The 17,626-nt window shown below is 56.4% G+C and overlaps 1 protein-coding gene across 4 annotated transcripts; it reads left to right on the top strand.

Moving 5' to 3' along the window:
* Positions 1-666: 666 nt before the first annotated feature.
* CMKLR1 (chemerin chemokine-like receptor 1) lies at positions 667-16,839 on the top strand. 4 transcript variants are annotated; one of them, XM_077308194.1, is made up of 4 exons: positions 682-778; positions 888-982; positions 6,024-6,213; positions 15,066-16,839. In XM_077308194.1, exons 3-4 carry the CDS (start codon positions 6,181-6,183, stop codon positions 16,167-16,169), a joined length of 1,137 nt encoding a protein of 378 aa, XP_077164309.1. In that variant the 5' UTR covers positions 682-778; positions 888-982; positions 6,024-6,180; the 3' UTR covers positions 16,170-16,839. The 4 variants fall into 4 exon arrangements, with proteins under 4 accessions (XP_077164308.1, XP_077164309.1, XP_077164311.1 ...); XM_077308193.1 differs by having other exon boundaries at positions 667-982; XM_077308196.1 differs by lacking the exons at positions 682-778; positions 888-982 and adding an exon at positions 5,831-5,908.
* Positions 16,840-17,626: the final 787 nt, after the last annotated feature.

The following is a 17,626-nucleotide window of genomic DNA, read 5'->3' on the forward strand; positions in this document are numbered from 1 at the left end:
AGCCCTGTGCTTACGGCTGCCGGTTCTCCTTGGGAAATTCCGGGGGATGAGGGGGCTGCCTGGGAGGGTGAGGATTCTTCACGCAGGGAGGAATTCAGTGAGGAGAACCTCCACATTCAGGGGCACAGAGCTGACAAATTAGGACATGATTGTGAACAGGAAGCTGGGCTCCCTATTGGGAAGCTTCATCTGAGAACAGCCAAGAAATCAGCCTCCTCATCGACCAGCCCCCCCCTCACCAAAAAAGGCTGGTATTAAAACAAGAGGGGGCATTTAACTTAAATCAACGCAATTTATAGATATTCTAATACTTTATATCCTAACGCTCCAAGTGGAACCTTTTTTCAGTTTGACGTTGCCTGTCCTGAGCCGACAAGGGAAGGGCCCGCTATAAGAACATTAATCTCATCAGCAGCATGACTATTATGCTCCACGCCATTCTCCTGGCAGAGCCCTGTGCAAACCTTCTCCTCCCTGGCTGTGATTTCCCGTCCGGCGCCTCCCGTGCGACTCCTGCGGCCGCCTTCCGAGGCCCGGCCTCCGCTCTGGAGCCGGATTGCCCAGGCCACCGGGCCCCACCCTCTCTCCCAGCTGTTGATTTGCAAGGAGGCGAGGCCTGCCAAATTTCCCAGGCGGGGATTCTGGTGTGGCTTGTTCCGTGGTGTCTTTTCCCTTCCCCCTTTGGCTCTCCTCCTCCTCCGTCTCCAAAAGTACATGAAGTGCACATGCAATGCCTGGGTGTACATGACAGGAGAGCCTCTCCCACCCAGCCCTCTGTGTAAGCAGCCCTCAGAAGAAGGAGAGGAGGGACCCATTGGCCTGTGGTCTGCGTCGTCTCCGGGCCCTGGGTTCTAATGCCGGCTTTTTCGAACCCTCCTGTGCTGCAGGCGCCTGGGGGAGCCCAACCGAGCGGCTGCTTATGGGACACGGGGAGTCGCCACGCAGCAGAGGCCAAAGGGAGCACCCTGCAGTGAGTGCCAAGGTATTTTCTCCCCTCGCCACCCCTGCCATGACCGAGGCAAGCCCTTCGCTACGGCGGTGCCAAACCTGCCAAATCTCACCGCCGAGAGACGCTCTGCAGGCAACGCGGAGCAAGTTTGCAAATGAAGCAACCGGATTTCCAGGGTTCATTCCCAAGCTGGGTGGTTGGCATCAGAGGCGCAGCCGGGCACCGCAGGCGGCGTTTGATTTCTGTCTGGGCCGGGGGTATGAATGGAGGGGCGGATTCCGAGCCCAGGAGGACCTTTGAGAGCAGCTAGATTTTCAGGCTTGGAGAGTCGGTGCTCCCTTTGTCAGGGACTCTTTCTGAGAATGGCTGGGGTTGTTAAGATGGGCGGCTCCCCAAAAAAATTCCTGGGAGTTCAAGTGTGTAGCTCAATGCCCACCCAGAGAATCAGGGCTAGCATCAGCAGCTGGCCACTCCCAGGGCCCCTTTCTTGGCTAGAGGTCCGATGCTGAGCAGAGGTGCTAGACCACAAGCTGTGACTCTCCAGATGCCCATGGACTACAGTTACCATGAGCCCCTGCCAGGCCACAGTTTTTCCCCCTCCCCGTGCAAGACCCATCTTTGCATGGTGAGAAATGGGAGATTGCCCCAGAAGACTCAGGCCCGGGACAAGGGTCTACGGTCAGTCTTTGCAAGGTCTGCATGAGGATGTCCATTTTGCCCTAAAGTGAATCTCTAGAGGATCGTGGGCCAGTGGCGCTTCCGACCGGGGCAAGACGCAGTGGAGGGAGGGCTGAACACAGCCTTCAACTCCCCGGGGGGGGAGGGGGCTGAAAGGGGGAAGGAAAAAGCCACAGGCAGGCGGCACCAGCACCCCAAAGGAAGCCTTGCGGGCAGACACAGGAGGGCTGCTTGCCCCACCCCTTCCCCAATAGCAGGTTCCCCCTGCAGATAAGAGCATTTGAGAGTTCACCCTGGCTGAAGACGGGCTCTGCTGGGAAAGCTGCCTCCGATGCTGGCGTTTCCTCTGGCTGGACAGCAGCTTCCCCTTTCTAGGAGCCTGGCTGGACGAGGGCCTTGAAGCCTCTTGCACTGGCCTGCTGGGTGAATCGTCGGAGGGCATCGAGAGAGAAGCGCCTGCAGTCTGATCCAGCTGACTTTGGGCTTGCTCCTTTCTCTCATTTATTATAATTATCGCAAAGACGAAGGGGAAATCCCCACCCCTTTCCTCGTGGAAATCTATTTTTGCTCAGGCTTGTGGGGAACTGCCCGCACGCTCCCAGGCATTCCTTCGTAAGCACAAGGAATAGAAGGCTGCTTTTTAACAATTGGGCAGCCCAGATTCTCTGGAAGTGGCATCCTGTGCCCGCAGCCACACCCTGTGCTTTCTGTGGGCCCGTGGCATACATCCAGGCCCACTTGAAAGGCATGGGGGTCTCACCAGGGGCAGGGGTCACCCTGGGTGGCCACCCCCTGCTCACCCTTGGCCCATCTCTCCGGTCCAGGAGTCCCTGGGACAGTGACGGGAGGAAGGTGTGAGAGCCAGCGTGGGGCAGGGGTTACGAGCGGCAGCCTCTCATCAGGAGACCTGGCTTGAGTCCCCACTCCTCCTCCTCCCCAGGCATCCAGTTGGGTGATCTTGGGCCAGTCCCAGTTCTCTCTGAGCTCTCTCAGCCCCGCTGACCTCCCAGGGTGTCTGTTATGGGGAGAGGAAGGGAAGGCGATGGTGAATCCTTTGGGTACGAAGAATCCAGCTCTCCTCCTTCTCCTCCCCCCAGGATCCCCTGCAGTGTCTTTGCTCACAATAGATCTCCACTCCTCTGAAATCAAGGCGGGAGGCCCTTAAAGGTCCTCAGGGTCACGCAGCGTTGGCAGGACCCACGGCCACCGTATCCAAGGGGCTGCAGCAGCAACTAGGGCAGAATCTGCCCCTCTGGGCTCTCTGCTGCCGGCCAGGCGCCCTTCCCTTCTCGCCGAGGTCCCTCTGAAGCCCGCACACCCCATTTCCATCATCTGCCTGAAGAGAAAGGAGGAGGGAGAGAGAACTTCAAGTGGCATTAAAACGGCCCAGGGAGAATCGCCCCTTCGGCGTGATGTGCAGCCGGAAAGCCAAAAAAACAAAGACGCAAAGCCAAGCCGGCTCCAGGAGAGAGGAAAGATAATTGCTTTCTTGGCAGGGCCCAGCCGTTCGGGGGAGGAAACCAGGGAAGGATTCGCACCAGGGCTCTGAGGAGCCCCATTTTCTGCTTCACGGGGGGGGGAAAGTCATCCTTCCTGCAATTGGGGGGGGGGCTGCAGAAATCTGTGGTTTCGGGGCTCTGTCTGCCTGCCTGCCTGCCTGTCTGTCTGCACTGCAGCCTGTGTGGGACCACCAAGGGCAACTCTGCCTGCGTTTCCTCTTGTTCACTTTGAAAGGCATCCTATCAGACTCATCAGCACTTGCCGGAAATGTCGCTGAGAGACTGCTAGAGCTGTGCAGAAGCCTCACTCCCTGACACCTGAGAGGCCACCATCTTGCGGTTGGCTCTGCCAGTCTGGGGATATGCCCCCCCCGCCCCCTCCCCCCGGCACAGAACATCCAGGGTGCCTGCAGCCGAGGCAAGGTCGGGCCCCCCTGTCCAGCCTGGGCCTTTCATTCGGGCAGCCAGAAAGGGCGTTTTTATCCCATTCCGTTTCAAGGTCTCTCCACCGATTCCTTGACTAAGAACCTCATACTTCGCATGGGTTGGGCCTCTTTGCTTCAGCCCCCTCCCAACCAGGCGGAGGGTTGAGACGGTTCAGCCTCTGAGATGGAGAGCTAAGTCCCTGATGCTAGCGGGGGTCCCGGGATGCCCCCGGAGAGAGAGAGGTCATATTACGGAGAGTGGCCAACATCCCAAATGGTGCCACATCCCTACCGAGCTCCCCAAACTCTGCCCTCTCCAGGAGTCACCCCCAAACCTCCAGGAATTCCCCAGCCCTGAGATGGCAACCAGGTGATACTGAATCAGCAAATAGTGAGGGAGGGGCAACAAGACCCCCCCCCCAAGCCCTTTTATGACACAGCATGAAATAAGCAGCAGCCATCTCATGCCCGGTGCGCTTTTTGCGCTTTCTTCTGCCCTGGAAAGATCGAGGCGGAGGCCGGGTTGGCCTTGGACCCTGACAGGCGGGAGCATCCCAGGAGGGGGGTCCTGACTTTCACTCAGCTGCTGCTGCTGCATCCGGAAGAGGGTGCTTGTTGCAACCAAATGCTGAGCAAGCAAGGTGGACCGAAGGACTCACCGGAGAGGCCCTAAAGTGGCCCGGCCAATCCCGTCTCCTTCATTTGTTGTGCCGGAGGGAGCCATTTCCTGTTGCTCTGCTCATTGCAGATTGATCTCAGCTGATTTCCTTTGGGCCTTTGAGTTCCTACACTTTTGCTGACAGTAAATAAAAGGGCGGGGGGGGGGGGACCTTGCACCATAGTCATAATCCCCTTTGCCCACACCAGAGTGTTAGAGACATGCACACCACGCAGATAAAAGAGGAAGGAAAGTGGCAGCGGGAGGGGGACTTTTAAACAAGACGTCAGCAATGCTTGCCACTCTCTAGCAGGGAGATTTTCCTCCTGTTTTCCTAGACAGCCCCCACCTCCCCAAGCCCCCTGGCATCCTTGGGGGGGAATGGGGGACCCCTCCAGCCTTCTAGAATGGAGAATGGTGGGCCTGGGGTGCCTTTTCCTGATTGGCGCCGCCTTTGAAACAGTCCTGCCCCCCACTCTCCTGATAAATATATTGGAAGCTGCTTGCAGCAACGAGAGGAAAATGCTAAAATGATCAAAAAACAGCCTGTTATATAACTCTATAGAGCACATACGTAGGATGGCAACCTAAAAGCAAAAGAAAGGAGCAGATGGAACAATTAAAACAACATCCAATAAAAATCACACCTAAAACACACACACAAAACGATAAAAGCCAGGAGCATAAACAGTGATCAAACGGTCAGAAATGTCCCCAGTGGGAAAAGAGCAGGTGACCAGCTTGCAAAAATGGCCGTGTCCTTCCCTGGCCTTGAAAGGGCAGCAGAGTCAGAGGCCAGTTGGATATCGACCCAAGATCCAGAAGGTGGGAGCTACAAGCCTGAGGATACCTTCTTGGGAAGGATCTCCACGGAATAACAAGGGATTTACTTCTGAGTAGACATGCTTAGGCTTGCTCCCTTCCATTTTTGCATTCCTCAGTAGAGTTACACCAGGGAAGTCTGGGGCATGGAAAGTTAGAGCTGTCCCTCGGTGGCTTCCTCGGGAGGGGGTCATTTCTTTAAGCAGAGGCTCGGTAGACAGGAGGCTGCTCCTGCGAACTCGGGCAGATGGTGGGTGGGCAGACAGGAGGGCCTGTGTCAGCGCTTGGCTTTCGTGGCCCTTTGGGGCATGCCCAGGGAAATGCCAATCGCCACTGTGGAGTCTGGAGGTGAATTTCTTCCAGGGCTTCATCTGGGCACGGAATTGGGGTCACTGTGGGTGGGCTTTCTGAGTTTTGTGTTTTCTGAATTCTGCAGGGGGTTGGACTAGATGACTCTGGAGTTCCCTTCCAACTGATTCCATGATTCTGAAGGGTCAGGTTCAAATCCCCACGCTGCCATGGGAATGTACTGAGGGACTTTGGGAAAGACCCTCTTTCTCAGCCTAGCCCATGTCACAGGGATGTTGCGAGGTTATGATGGATGAGAACATGCATGTTGCCCCGAGCAGGATCCAGACGGACCCCATGTGCAGCGCAGGACCCGTTTCTGAGGCTCCCCCACTGGGCTTCAGGCCGCGGGGGGCACAGAGGAGGGCCGGAGAGGTAGATCTGGGGCAGCCAGCAGGCTGACCCCAAAGCGTTCTGACAGGGCCCGTCAGTCAGCAGAAATGACTCGGACAGCCTCTGCGGTGTGGTTTGGCTCCGTGTGATGTCGGGGCTGCTGAATTTGCATATCAGGCTTTGTTCTCCAAGGATGGTGAGAGCCGACCACCACCGCTTCCTATCTCTCACTTCCTCACCCCGTAAGAGCAGAACAGGCTGCGAAAGCAGACTCTCTGCAATCCTCCACCTTCATTTCTCTCTCTTCCCAGAGGGACTCCTTGGCCTCACCGCAGAGACCACCAGCCCAGCTCCCACGTGCCGGACCGGCCCTGCCGACTTCCCGGGCCATTTCAGGAAATGCTGATTTGGTGAAGCCCCATTGGCTTGGAATAATTTTGGCTTTCCCAGAGACGACTCCTTTCAGGGATGGACTCAGGATGGGAAGCAACCACACAGCAGGTACATGGATCCCCCCAATTTATTTATTTATATATTTATATATCTCTTCCATGCAGCTGTGGGTGGGGCTAGCTCTGGCTGCTACCAGCAGCCATGCAAAGGCCGAATCCTGACCCTCAGCACAAGCAGGAAGGCGGCCCTCGGACCAGCTAAGTGTGACCCTCTCCAGAGGGGAGCATTTGCGGGGGGGGGAGGCTGTGGCTCAGGGGCAGAGCCTCTGCATGGCATGCAGAAGGTCCCAGGTTCAATCCCCGGCACCTCCGCTTAGAAAGGACCAGGCAATGTGGAGTACTGACTCTGATGCAGTATCAGCTGGCCTGGGAGAGACGTCTCAGGGCCATGGTGCTGTTTACGTTAGGCAGGATGGGTGACCCTTCCTGACTCCCTCCTGCTCAATAATTCTCCTAGGGAATACCACGGAGTGGAAGCAGGGCAGAGCGTGGAGTGACACTTTCCCCTTCATTTTACCTAACAGGACGGGATTTCTAGGAAGGATGATCTGTAACCAGAGGTTTTCAGGCCAGGAAATGTTGATTCCGTTCCCCCTTTGCATCACCATCCTATGCACACCTGTTTCTGTTCGTACCTCTTGCGTCCCAGGGAAAGAGCCACAGCACGCAGGCCACGCCTGCAGTCCTTTGAAACTAGGGCTACTCCAAATGGTCTCCCTTTGCGGTGCTTGAATTTGAACACTGTTCGCCTCGGAGGGCGAAGGGATGCAGCGTGGGCCGGATCACCCGGGCTTCTCTGTTAGCCTCGAGGGAGACGTGTTGCCGTGGGAGCCTTCCGCCCACGACTGTGCTTTGCGCCAGGTTTTCCACGCATTGGCTCCATTCCTTTCAACAACAGCTGTGGGGATGAGTCCCCCAATAGTCCCGTTCAGCAGGCAGGAAAACTGAGGCGCTGTTCACGTGGACCGTTCAGGGCTGGGCCGTGGCCGACAGCTTTGGGTCTTTGGTGCAGTCTGGTCTCCTCCCTGCTAGCTTGAGAGCGGGAGAGCAGACATGGAGGGGAGGCTGGAGGGGAGAGAACGGCCATCTTGTCCCGGGGCTTTTCCTTTGCAGAAGTGGGGGGGGGGTGGGTGTGGGGGGGGGAGGAAAAGAAACCCTAACGCCAGGGAGCTAGAAAAACACGACGGCAGGCGAGCAGCGGGTGGGAACGGAGGAAGAGCTGACATTTGCTGGCTTCTGCTGCGAGTTCTCTTCACCACCTTTTTGTCATTAAAACGACATCTGTTCCTGGCTCCTATTTGCGGATTCCTCCGGGTGCGCTTTCCTCATCGGTCTGGCATCGCGGAAACAAGAGCCGCCTTGTTCGACACGGACATGCTGTACCGGCTTTAATGCGATGGCGTCGGGGGGGGGGGGGGGCGAGGCACGCACGAAGGGGGCGATGGCGGGCGACATCCTGCCTCCTCCAGCTGGGGGTTGGGAAGCAGCCGGGGAGGCTGGTTAACGTCCGTCCCCTGCCGCCTGAAGGCGAGTCGGCTCTTGCACCCACGACCCAGCGTGTGTCAGGCTTATTGGGCATCATGTCGGGAGCTGCTGGGCCCTGAACCTGGTTCCTCCTGCTGTCAAAGGAGAGAGAGGAAAGGGGGCTTGTGCCCTGCTTCTCTCCAGCCGAAGGAGTCTCAAGGGGGCTCACGGTTGTCCTCCCTTCACCTTCGCACAGCAGATGGCCTGTGAGGTAGGCAAGGCAGGGCGAGCTCTAAGAGAACTGTGACCTGGGAGGAGACATGGGGGATCAAACCCAGTTCTCCAGATTAGGGGCTGCTGCTCTTAACCACTACACCATACTTGTATTCCCCCCCCCTCACAGATACCTGGTGAGGGAGGCGGGCTGAGTGAGCTGCCCCAAGGTCCCCAGCTGGCTGCCTGTGGAGGGGCGGGGAATCAAACCTGCCCCCTCGACACCATTTTGTAAAACAGGCTGTGCAGGTTCCTAGACTGTTTCCAAAACCTGAAAACCCTCCTTGTCCAGCTTAGTGACCCAGCTTAGAAGCCATCCTCTGCTCCCGGGGCAGAGAGAATGTCATGCCAGGGTTGCAGAGCCCCCTTCTTGTTGGGCCCAGCCCCAGCTGGGAATGGCCCCCATCCCTGGGCCTTTGGGCAGACCGTGCACCCTGGCTGTGGGGCGGAGGGGCCAGCGTTGGAGAGCAGCCCGAGCAGAGCAGCTGTGTGGAGTCTGTGCACAGCTGTGTGGGCCTTGGGGGCCAGCCGCTGGCCGCTCCGGGGGCTTCTTCGCAGGATGCAATCCAGAGGCCGCCTCGTCCTGGGAGACCAGATGTGGAAGAGAAGAGGAGAGCACAGCTTCCCACGTTTGTCTTCTGCTCCTGCCAGCCCACTCAACATGTGTGCGGCATTTATGCTCAGCGGCCAGCGGCGCAAAGGTCACGGAGGACGCAATGGCCGCACATCTGGCCTCACGGAAGAGGATCTGCTTTGTGTGCAGAAGGTCCCTGGTTCCATCTGTGGCATCCCCCATTAAAAGGACCAGGGGGCTGAATCAGCATAAGGCAGCTTCGTGTGTTAGGTGTTCACACGCACATGTACATGCGCAGAGGCCAGGCGACGATGGATCCCTGGCAAATCTCTTGCTGCCAAGACACGCAAGACTTCACCACCCAGCAGTCTGGGCATGGCACCTCTGCGAACCAACAGTCTGTGTGCCTCCAGCATTCCAGCTTGGTGCCGTGGTTAAGAGCGGCAGCTTCTAATCCGGTGTGCTGGGTTCGATTCCCCGCTCCTCCTCCACATGCAGCCAGCTGGGTGACCTTGGGCCGGTCACAGTTCTCCTAGGGCTGTTCTTACACAGCAGTTCTCTCAGAGCTCCCTCAGCCCCACAAGAGTGTCTGCTGTGAGGAGAGGAAGCCACAGGGAAGGTTCCCTGCCCCATAAAAGGAAGTTTGCTGCCACTGGCGAAGGAATGGCTGGTTGAAGCAGGCGCTCAGCCGTGCCCCGTGCACAGCAAAGAGGGCCCTTTTGACAGTCTGCAGAAAGCATGGGGGGAGGGAGGGGGGACCGATTCCCAGCAGCCAGCATAGGACGAGAATCCAAGATCAAAGAATCTTGTCAGCTCTTGTCAACAGGGGGAGGCCCTGGAGGGGAGACCCCCAAGGAAGGCCAGGGTAGCTGTGCAGAGGCCGGCCACGGCAGGCCACCTCTCTGTGTCTCTTGCCTTGACATCCCTGCAGGATCACCGTACGGCAGCTGTGACCCCCTGGCCCCATCCACTCCCACCAAGAACCAGCCGCTTGCAGCCAGGGGAGGTGGTGGGCAAAGCTGGGGGCGTCACAGCCCATCTCGTCTGAGCCCACGGTCCCTGCGTGGTCACCAGCCTTGCCAGAGCTTGGCTTCAGCCTGAGGCATTTTGGGGTTCCAGAGAGTAAACCAGTCACGGCACAGACCGGCCATAAAGATGGGCCGGCCGTCTGCCTGGAGTGCTGAGCTGGGCCGATAGAATCAGCCGTGGAGGCTTCTAATTAACGGTCGGCTCAGATGGTTCCTGCAAAGGAAATTGTGCCTCCCAGTTAGTTCCTGGCTGCTGAATCAGGGCTGGGGACCGGCTAGGAGATCCATGCAGGCCCAGGCCCCACTGCCTGGCTTCAGCCAGCCGGCCAAAGAAGGCAGCCCTCTTGGTGCAAGCCGAACGGGCGCCTGCCTGCCTGCCTGCCTGCCTGCCTGCCTGCCTGCCTGCCTGCCTGCCTGCCTGCCTGCCTGCCTGCCTGCCTGCCCGAAATCTCAGGCTGTGCTCTCGGGACGCGAAGGGGCTGCAGGGCCCCTCTTTGGTCCCTGTTTGGTTTCCAAAGCGGAGCGTGCTGCTTCTCCGCCAGCACTAGCCAGGCTGTTTCTAGGGTTCTGTGGGTCCCAGGCAGTTCCCAGGGTCCCCCCTCTGCCCCCCACCAGGCACTCTTGCACATCCTTTGTAGTCAGTTTTGTGTTTGTCCATTTTTGTTTAATGCATGCATGTATGTATGTATTTATTTATTCATTTATTCATTTATTTATTATTTTGACTTGTATCCCGCCACTCTCTATAGACTCGTGGCGGGTTACACAAAACAGGCTAAAAACCAGTGAAAACCAACCATAAGTCCCCGGTCCCATAAAACCCTGTAAAACGGCGGCACGATCCCCGTTTCTGGAAGGCTCCGCCGGTGTCAAGAGGGCCCTTCACGGCAGCCTTGCCCAGGCAGAGACTCATTCGTTCAGGAGTCCGGGCACCTCGGTCTGAATGCGAAGCCGAAGGTCTGGCTCTGAGCGACACGGTCGCCGCGTCCAGCCGCAGGGAGGATCCTGGCCGCTCTGCCCTCCTTGGGGCCTTTGGTTCCCTGAGCTCCGCCAGGACACGGCAGGTCCGGCCAGACCTTCCTTCCACATGTGCTCAAGAGGGCCGTTAATCCCTTGACCAGGCTGCCTCACTGCCAAATTCCAAGGGAAAGCGAGCGGCTGACGCCCCCGGGCTCCGTGTGTCTCCCTTAGAAGTTCTGCCGGGGTGGGAGAGGCTTTCTTGCCTTCCCACCCAGCCGCCCAGCCACGCTTTGGTTGTTCTGGGTGTGGCCTCAGGAGGGACAGGCGATGCTGGTCTGTACAGGTGAATTAGAAGCAGCGCAGGCCCGCCATGCACAGGTGCAACAGACCAGCTGGGAGGGATGGAAACTGTGAGCAGAAGCAGGTCCATTCCAGAGGGGAGCCGTGGAAATACAGTTTGCCACCTAAGGCAAAACATTCGGCAGCATCTGAAAGACTAGCGGCCACCTCTGTCTCCCGCAAGAGCGTTCGTGAGTCAGAGCTTGCTTCTTCAGATAAGTCTAGGAAGGAGGTGCACCTGCACATGAAAGCTTCCCCCCGGAATCAAACTCTGCCGCTCCTAAAAAGGTGCCCTGGACTCAGACTTTGACCCGCTCTTCCAGACGCCCACGGCCGCCCACCCGGATCTGTGTTTGCAGGAAGGAAATGGTTTGAGAGGTTTTTATAACCAAGAGAGGGCAGCAAGAAGAAAACCTGGACCCGAGAGAGGATGGGTGCGAAATTCTTGTGGTGCGCCCTGTAAGAGCGCTTACCTGCCTATGGGACTGACGTCGGCATGGGGTTATGGCATGACGCAACGTGTCAGAATGAGCCAGTTAAGTCTTTAGAAAGGGGGTCGAGTCGAGCCATCAGCAATGACAGCGAGCGAACAAACCGAAGCCAGGAGGAGAGGCAGCACGGAGCCTCCCATTCAGCACTTTCACATTGTCTGTTCCTTTTGAGGCTTGTGTGTGCGTGTCGAGCAGCGACTTCCAGGTCTGCCATGGTATGTTCAGGAAGGTTAACCTCCCCCTCCGCCCCCCCTCCCCCGCATACACACGCATCCTCCAGGGGAGGGGCCGGAACACACGTGTCTGGGACGCGGCACTCGGACTAGGGGCTGCCGATTGTCTTATCGGCTTTGAGCGGCAGCTGCAAGCATGCAGGTCCCCGGAGAGCGCTCAGCGGGGATGCAGCGCCGGGCTTGGCAGACCTGCCTGGGGCTGCGTTCCCCTCAGGCTCTGATTGGCTGAGCTGCTGCAGCATCACGGAATGTTCAAAGGTGTCGGGAGGGGGAGGGGGGGGCTGAGTAGGGGCGTCTTCCCCGGAGTCCTTCTGAGGCCCTGAGTTGGCCCGAGGGCTCGGCTGCAGCGGGGGGTGGAGGCGGAGGAGTTCCAGGTGGGCTTTAGCTCCTGTGCTGACCCGATACGGGCTCTCCATAGTGGGGGCCAGAAAGCGGCTGGACTAAGGATACGCAGAGAGAGTCTGTGGCCTAGGCAAGATTTGCACTCGGGACTTCCCGGGTCACAGCCGAGAGTTAAAGCAAAGCTGTTCTGTGTCCCCAGCTGTGCAAACGGCAGTGATCCAGGAGGAAGTCTCTGTTTGTCAGGAGGACATTTGCGGCTTCTGTCTCCAAATGAGGAAAAGCCACATGACGGGCAAAATGAACCTAAATGATGCAACAGGAAACGCCAGATCCGGCATCTTCTCGGGCTTGTTTGCTGTGCTTGTTGTCCTGTTCTTACTATTGTGGATAATTCATTTCCGGTTTTGGATAATTTATTTCTGATGCCAGAGATGGCATCACAGGGAGAAGGGGACAGAGGAATACTGATGCTCCGTAAGGACCAAGGGGAAACACCGTGGTTGGGAGATAATTTGGCAGGTGGGCTGAGAGGCAGAGGTGTGGCGGGTGGATCCCTTTCTTGATCTCTCTGCATGATTCCAGAAGCCTCCGTGTCCGGTTACCTCCACCTGGGAGATCACTGCATTTTGCTTTTGAACTGGAAAATCCCAGACCTGAGTTTGCTTCTCCCTGCATGGGATTCAGTCCTTGGCCCTTTGACTTCATGCTGTTTTCTGCTTCTTCAACAGTAATTTCCCCAACTACGGTTGCCAATTTCCTGCCTGGAACTTCCTGGGGAACTTCCTCCAAGCTCTTTGTAGCTTGGAGATCTGTTGTAATTCTGAGGGATCCCCACCTGGAGGAGAGCCGCCCTCCCCCCTCTCTTCCTGAGGCTGCCAGTGGGTTGGCCTTGGGGGGAGCCCGGGGTCTAGACTGTGCGGGGCCAGTGTGCGTGGGCCAGGGTGGGGGAGGGGGAAGGAGCATCAGAAGGCAGGCCATTGGGGGGTTTCTGGCGATTTTCCCCACCAGGAGGTTATTTTTAATGTGGAAGACGAGATGGCCAAGTGAAAGGTGTGGAGCTGTTTAGTTTGGCATTTTGCTTTGGACTCCATGAAAGGCGCGGACCTTCCCTGCACACAGGCTGTCTTGGAGCATCCCGCCCGAACCCCCGTCAACCCCGCCTTACAAAGCGGCATTGGGGCTCCCTCATGTGCGTCTCCTGCCTCCCCCGGCCCCCCCATGAGCTATGAGCGGCCCCAGAAGGAGGACGGAGCCGGGGGGCTGCTTTAAAAAGAGACGGCTGCTGCGTGCTCGGTGGCCGACCACGCTGGTGGCCAGATGTTGGCAGAGGCTGCGGCAGGAAGTCGGAGGCTTCGTCTAAATCCGAACATCCTGTCTGGGCTTGAACAAATGTGCTGACTGCGCAGCGTGCATTTAGGGAACGGGGGAGGGGCAGGGGGGCTGGCGGGAGAGCCGGGGCTGGCAGGCGCTGGTTGGAAGCTGCTGGCGACTGACCTTTGGGAGGGTGGAAGGCAGCAGCTTCGCTTTCAGCAGCTTCCCTTTAGCATGCAGAGCAGCCCTCCTGGACGCAGGAAAATGCATCGCCCTCCAGACAGGCCTGCCAGGCTGCAGCCGCAGCCCCCAGGAGGAATGGCCCACCGGGGTCATTTCCAGCAAGGAAACAGAAGTGATTTCTCGAGAAAGAGAAGACAGAGAAGAGCTGGTTTTCTACCCCCCCCTTTCACTACCCGAAGGAGCCCCAAAGCAGCTTACGAATACCTTTCCCTTCCTCTCCCCACAACAGACGCCCTGTGAGGGAGGTGGGGTGGAGAGAGCCCCAAGAGAACTGCTCTGCAAGAATGGCTCTAAGAGAACTGTGACTGGCCCACGGTCAGCCAGCTGGTTGTACGTGGAAGAGCAGGGAATCAAACCTGCAGCCCACCCTCCAAAGCAGACCTGTTCTCCAGGAGAGCCCATCTCTGTCGTCTGGAGAGCAAATAATTTCCAGGAGATCTCCAGGCCCCCTTCTTGGAGGCTGCCAACTGCAGTGTAGGGCAGGCACAGAGAGAGGGGGCTGCCGGCTCTCCTTCCTGCCTTGGTAGCACCCCAGGGAGTCTTGGTATGGGTGCTGCCTCGGAATGGGTGCTGCACCTCCGTGTCAAGGCCGACGGATTTCCTTTGCCTGCCTGCAGCTCTCTTGGGTCCCTGGGAGTTCGTGTGTCAAGGGAGGGGACGACCCAGTTTGGGCACACGTTCATGAGGCTGTAAACCACCGCCCTGGCCCTGTGAGGCTGCTCTGTGGCCAGAGAGTATCCCCACGGGTGCCTGAGCAAGGTCAGGGGGCCGGAACCTTGTCCAGCCCCCGTCTGGGATGCCTTCTGAGAATGCAAATCACACAACAGGTGTGATGTCAAATCCAACTGTCGTTCAGGAATAAAAGTTTTGCAAGGGGTTGGCAGCAGAGAGCTTCAAAACAGGGGCTGGGATGCAAGAGGCGATCTGTGCAGAAGGGGAAATGCCTGAACCAAACAACCCACAATGGACAACAGCGCTGCCCACTGGTCGCAGTGATTATAGAACTGTGTGTGAAACCCAATGGAGGAAAAACAAAAATTGAGTGCACAGCATGCACTCAAAAGCTCCTGCCCTGAATAAACCTTTGTTGGCCTTAATGGTGCCCATGGACTCAATTTTTGCTGTGCTCCTTCAGACCAACACGGCTCCCCACTTGAACCTTTGGAGGAAAGTCCTCCAAAACGTTCTCTCACCAACCATCTTGCTCAGGTCTTGCAAACTGAGGGCCACAATAAATAAGATTTTCATCCCACTCTCAGCTCAGGGGAGCATGCAGGGTCTCCCCTCTTTTTTTACTCACCACACCCTCGTGAGGTAAATAGAAGGGCTGGCCCAAAGACTTTACGAGGGCAGGATTTGAACTCAGGTGGAGGCCAAATGTTGAGGCCTTGGGGCCGGGCACCACCCTCTGGTTGGGATTTGCAGAGCAGACTGGCCTTCAGGGGGCATAGGCAGAGAGGCGGTCTCTCAGGTGGCTGTGTCAGATGTGACTTGATAGTATTTAAGGGAGGGAGGGGGTCATGGTGTCTTTCCTGTTTGGGAACCCCAGATGTAGACCCGGTGCAGCCTAGCACAGGGGGAAGAGATTCAGAGTTCTGCATGGGAACTAAGTTCTCTCTAACTACCCTTTGCTCCAATTGCAGGTCATCGATGTATTTTTCACCACAATGAAGAGTCCACATAATTTAACCGACTACGACTATTACGACTCCGATCATGATTACACCAGCACGGAAGAGCTCTCTAGCCAGGCATCCCCGTTCGACTGGAAGACCCTGGCTCGAGTCCTCAGTGTCCTCATCTACAGCATCACTTGCTTCCTGGGTTTGGTGGGCAATGGGCTGGTCATCGGAATCGTCGTCTTCAAGATGAAGAAATCCGTCAACACCATCTGGTTCCTCAACCTGGCTGTGGCCGACTTCTTGTTCAACGTCTTCCTGCCCCTGACCATCAGCTACACGGCCTTGGGCTACCACTGGGTCTTTGGCCGGGCCATGTGCAAAATCAACTCCTTCCTTCTCATCCTGAACATGTACACCAGCGTGTTCTCCTTGGTGACTATCAGCATCGACCGCTGCGTTTCGGTAGTCTTCCCAGTCTGGTCGCAAAACCACCGCAACCCTAAAATTGCATGCTTATTGTGTCCCCTTATCTGGGCCCTTGGCATCTTAATGAGTTCCCCGTCCCTGGTTTTCCGGGACACGGATACGTACAACTTTACCGGAAATGTCTTTTGCTTCAACAATTACTATTTGCCCAACTCTCCAAAGGACCACGACCTGGCGTACCAGAGGCACATGACGGTCAACGTCACGAGGTTCCTGGCGGGCTTCATCACGCCCATGGCCATCATCACGGCCTGTTACATGGTCATTGTTCTGCGGCTCAAAAGGAACCGCCTCGCCAAGTCCAAGAGGCCGCTAAAAATCATCATAGCCATTATCCTGACCTTCTTCTTGTGCTGGTGCCCTTATCACGTCTTCAACCTGCTGGAAACGCAGCACCACTCGGTCGTTGGCCCCGTGCTGGAGATTGGGCTGCCTCTTGTGACCGCTATGGCCGTCGCCAACAGTTGCATGAACCCCATCCTTTACGTCTTCATGGGCCAGGACTTTAAAAAGTTTAAGATGACCCTCCTCTCCAGGATGGTCAATGCCCTGAGCGAGGACACGGCCCATTCGTCTCTCGCACGCAGGAGCTTCACGAAAGCCTCTTCCGTGACCGAAAAGGAGACGATTTTGCTCTGAGGTTCTCGGATCTGCTTGGTCTCGCATCCGTCGATCTGCCCTCTCCTTTTGGTCTGCCCACAGAGACAAAGAAGAGACTCAGTGGGGATTGAGGATGGTTTTGAACCTGGATTGCGCAGGTTGTAGTGATTTCCCAGCAGTTCTAGAAGGGGCATGGATTTGTATTAACAGGACTGTTGTTTTTGTGATCCGTCCTGACCACAGGATAGCACAGTGTGACTTGGTCCTTATGAGGTCTCGTATCTGGAGTGCTTTCAGGTTTTCTTCAGCCTTGGCCAAGGCTATCCGTATGATAAACACTGTTACCAGCTTCAAGGCTGAGCAGGGGTTTGAAGCCAAGCCCCCAAATCCCATCTCTTGTGACCGCTATGGCCATCGCCAACAGTTGCACGAACCCCATCCTTTACGTCTTCATGGGCCAGGACTTTAAAAAATACACTCGTCCTAAATGTTCACTGCACAACAGCCACAGGACAAATGCTCTGCAGCTTCTCACACTCCCACTTTTGTAGCAGTGGGACAGTCAGGCAGCTTTTCAAAGAGGGTGCCTCCTTGGAAGGAGAGTGTGCCTCTGAAAGGGACTTTAATAAATGCTGGTCGAGGGGGCGTGTTAGCCCACAGCAGCGAAAAAGCAAAAGAACAACTATGTTGCACCTCAAGGACAAACACAGTTAAGAGAGTAAAGCAGTCACTGCTTAAAATAATAGAATAGTTTTCTTGAGAAGAGAAGCAAAGTTTGTCAGTAGAGAGGAGAGAGAGAGAGAGAGCCCTAACTGTCTAACTGAATTAGCGTTCTGGAGGGAAAGCTTGAAGAAGCAGGAGGGCTCCAACCGAGCCAATCAGGAAACAGCAGATGATTTGGAAAACACCAGGAAGCTCCTAATCTAAATATGCTAACAGTATATCTCCCCCAATGCCCCTATAGGATATTCTTTTTATGCTGTTAAATTATGCACCCTACAGAGCTTATATATCCCACCAGAAACTGCATTATTTAGTATGTGTGAAAGCCCCCTATCGGTGTGTTTTCGGATGACTGGCCATGAGGGATAGAAACCTGCTCAAGCATAAATCACTGAAGCTGCAATTCTCGACATTTTGAGCCATTGTTAGATCTCAAGAATTCATTATTTCATATAACCCGTCAGATGACTTTTCTTCCTGCTGTCTTTTCAGGGAGATTTCATAGTCCATTAATAAATCTTTTCCACAAAAGGTGGGCTGCGTTACTCTGTCTGTCCAATTTCAAGCACAGTTAATTTGGGAGATAATTTGTGGTCCGCCCCTGCACTGCCTGGACCAAGGCGGAGAGCGGAAAATAGCGCTGAGCACACACAGGCCGGCTCCTTTCACTGGCTGCCTCTTTCAGGAAGCCTTTTCTTGCAGGCCTCATTGACGTGAATTCCAGGGTTGGAAGGGGCCACACACCCTGTTCAGGGCAGTATCAGCCTCAAGCA

This window comes from Paroedura picta, chromosome 13 (genome assembly GCF_049243985.1).
Source record: "Paroedura picta isolate Pp20150507F chromosome 13, Ppicta_v3.0, whole genome shotgun sequence".
In the NCBI taxonomy this organism is placed as follows: Eukaryota; Metazoa; Chordata; class Lepidosauria; order Squamata; family Gekkonidae; genus Paroedura; species Paroedura picta.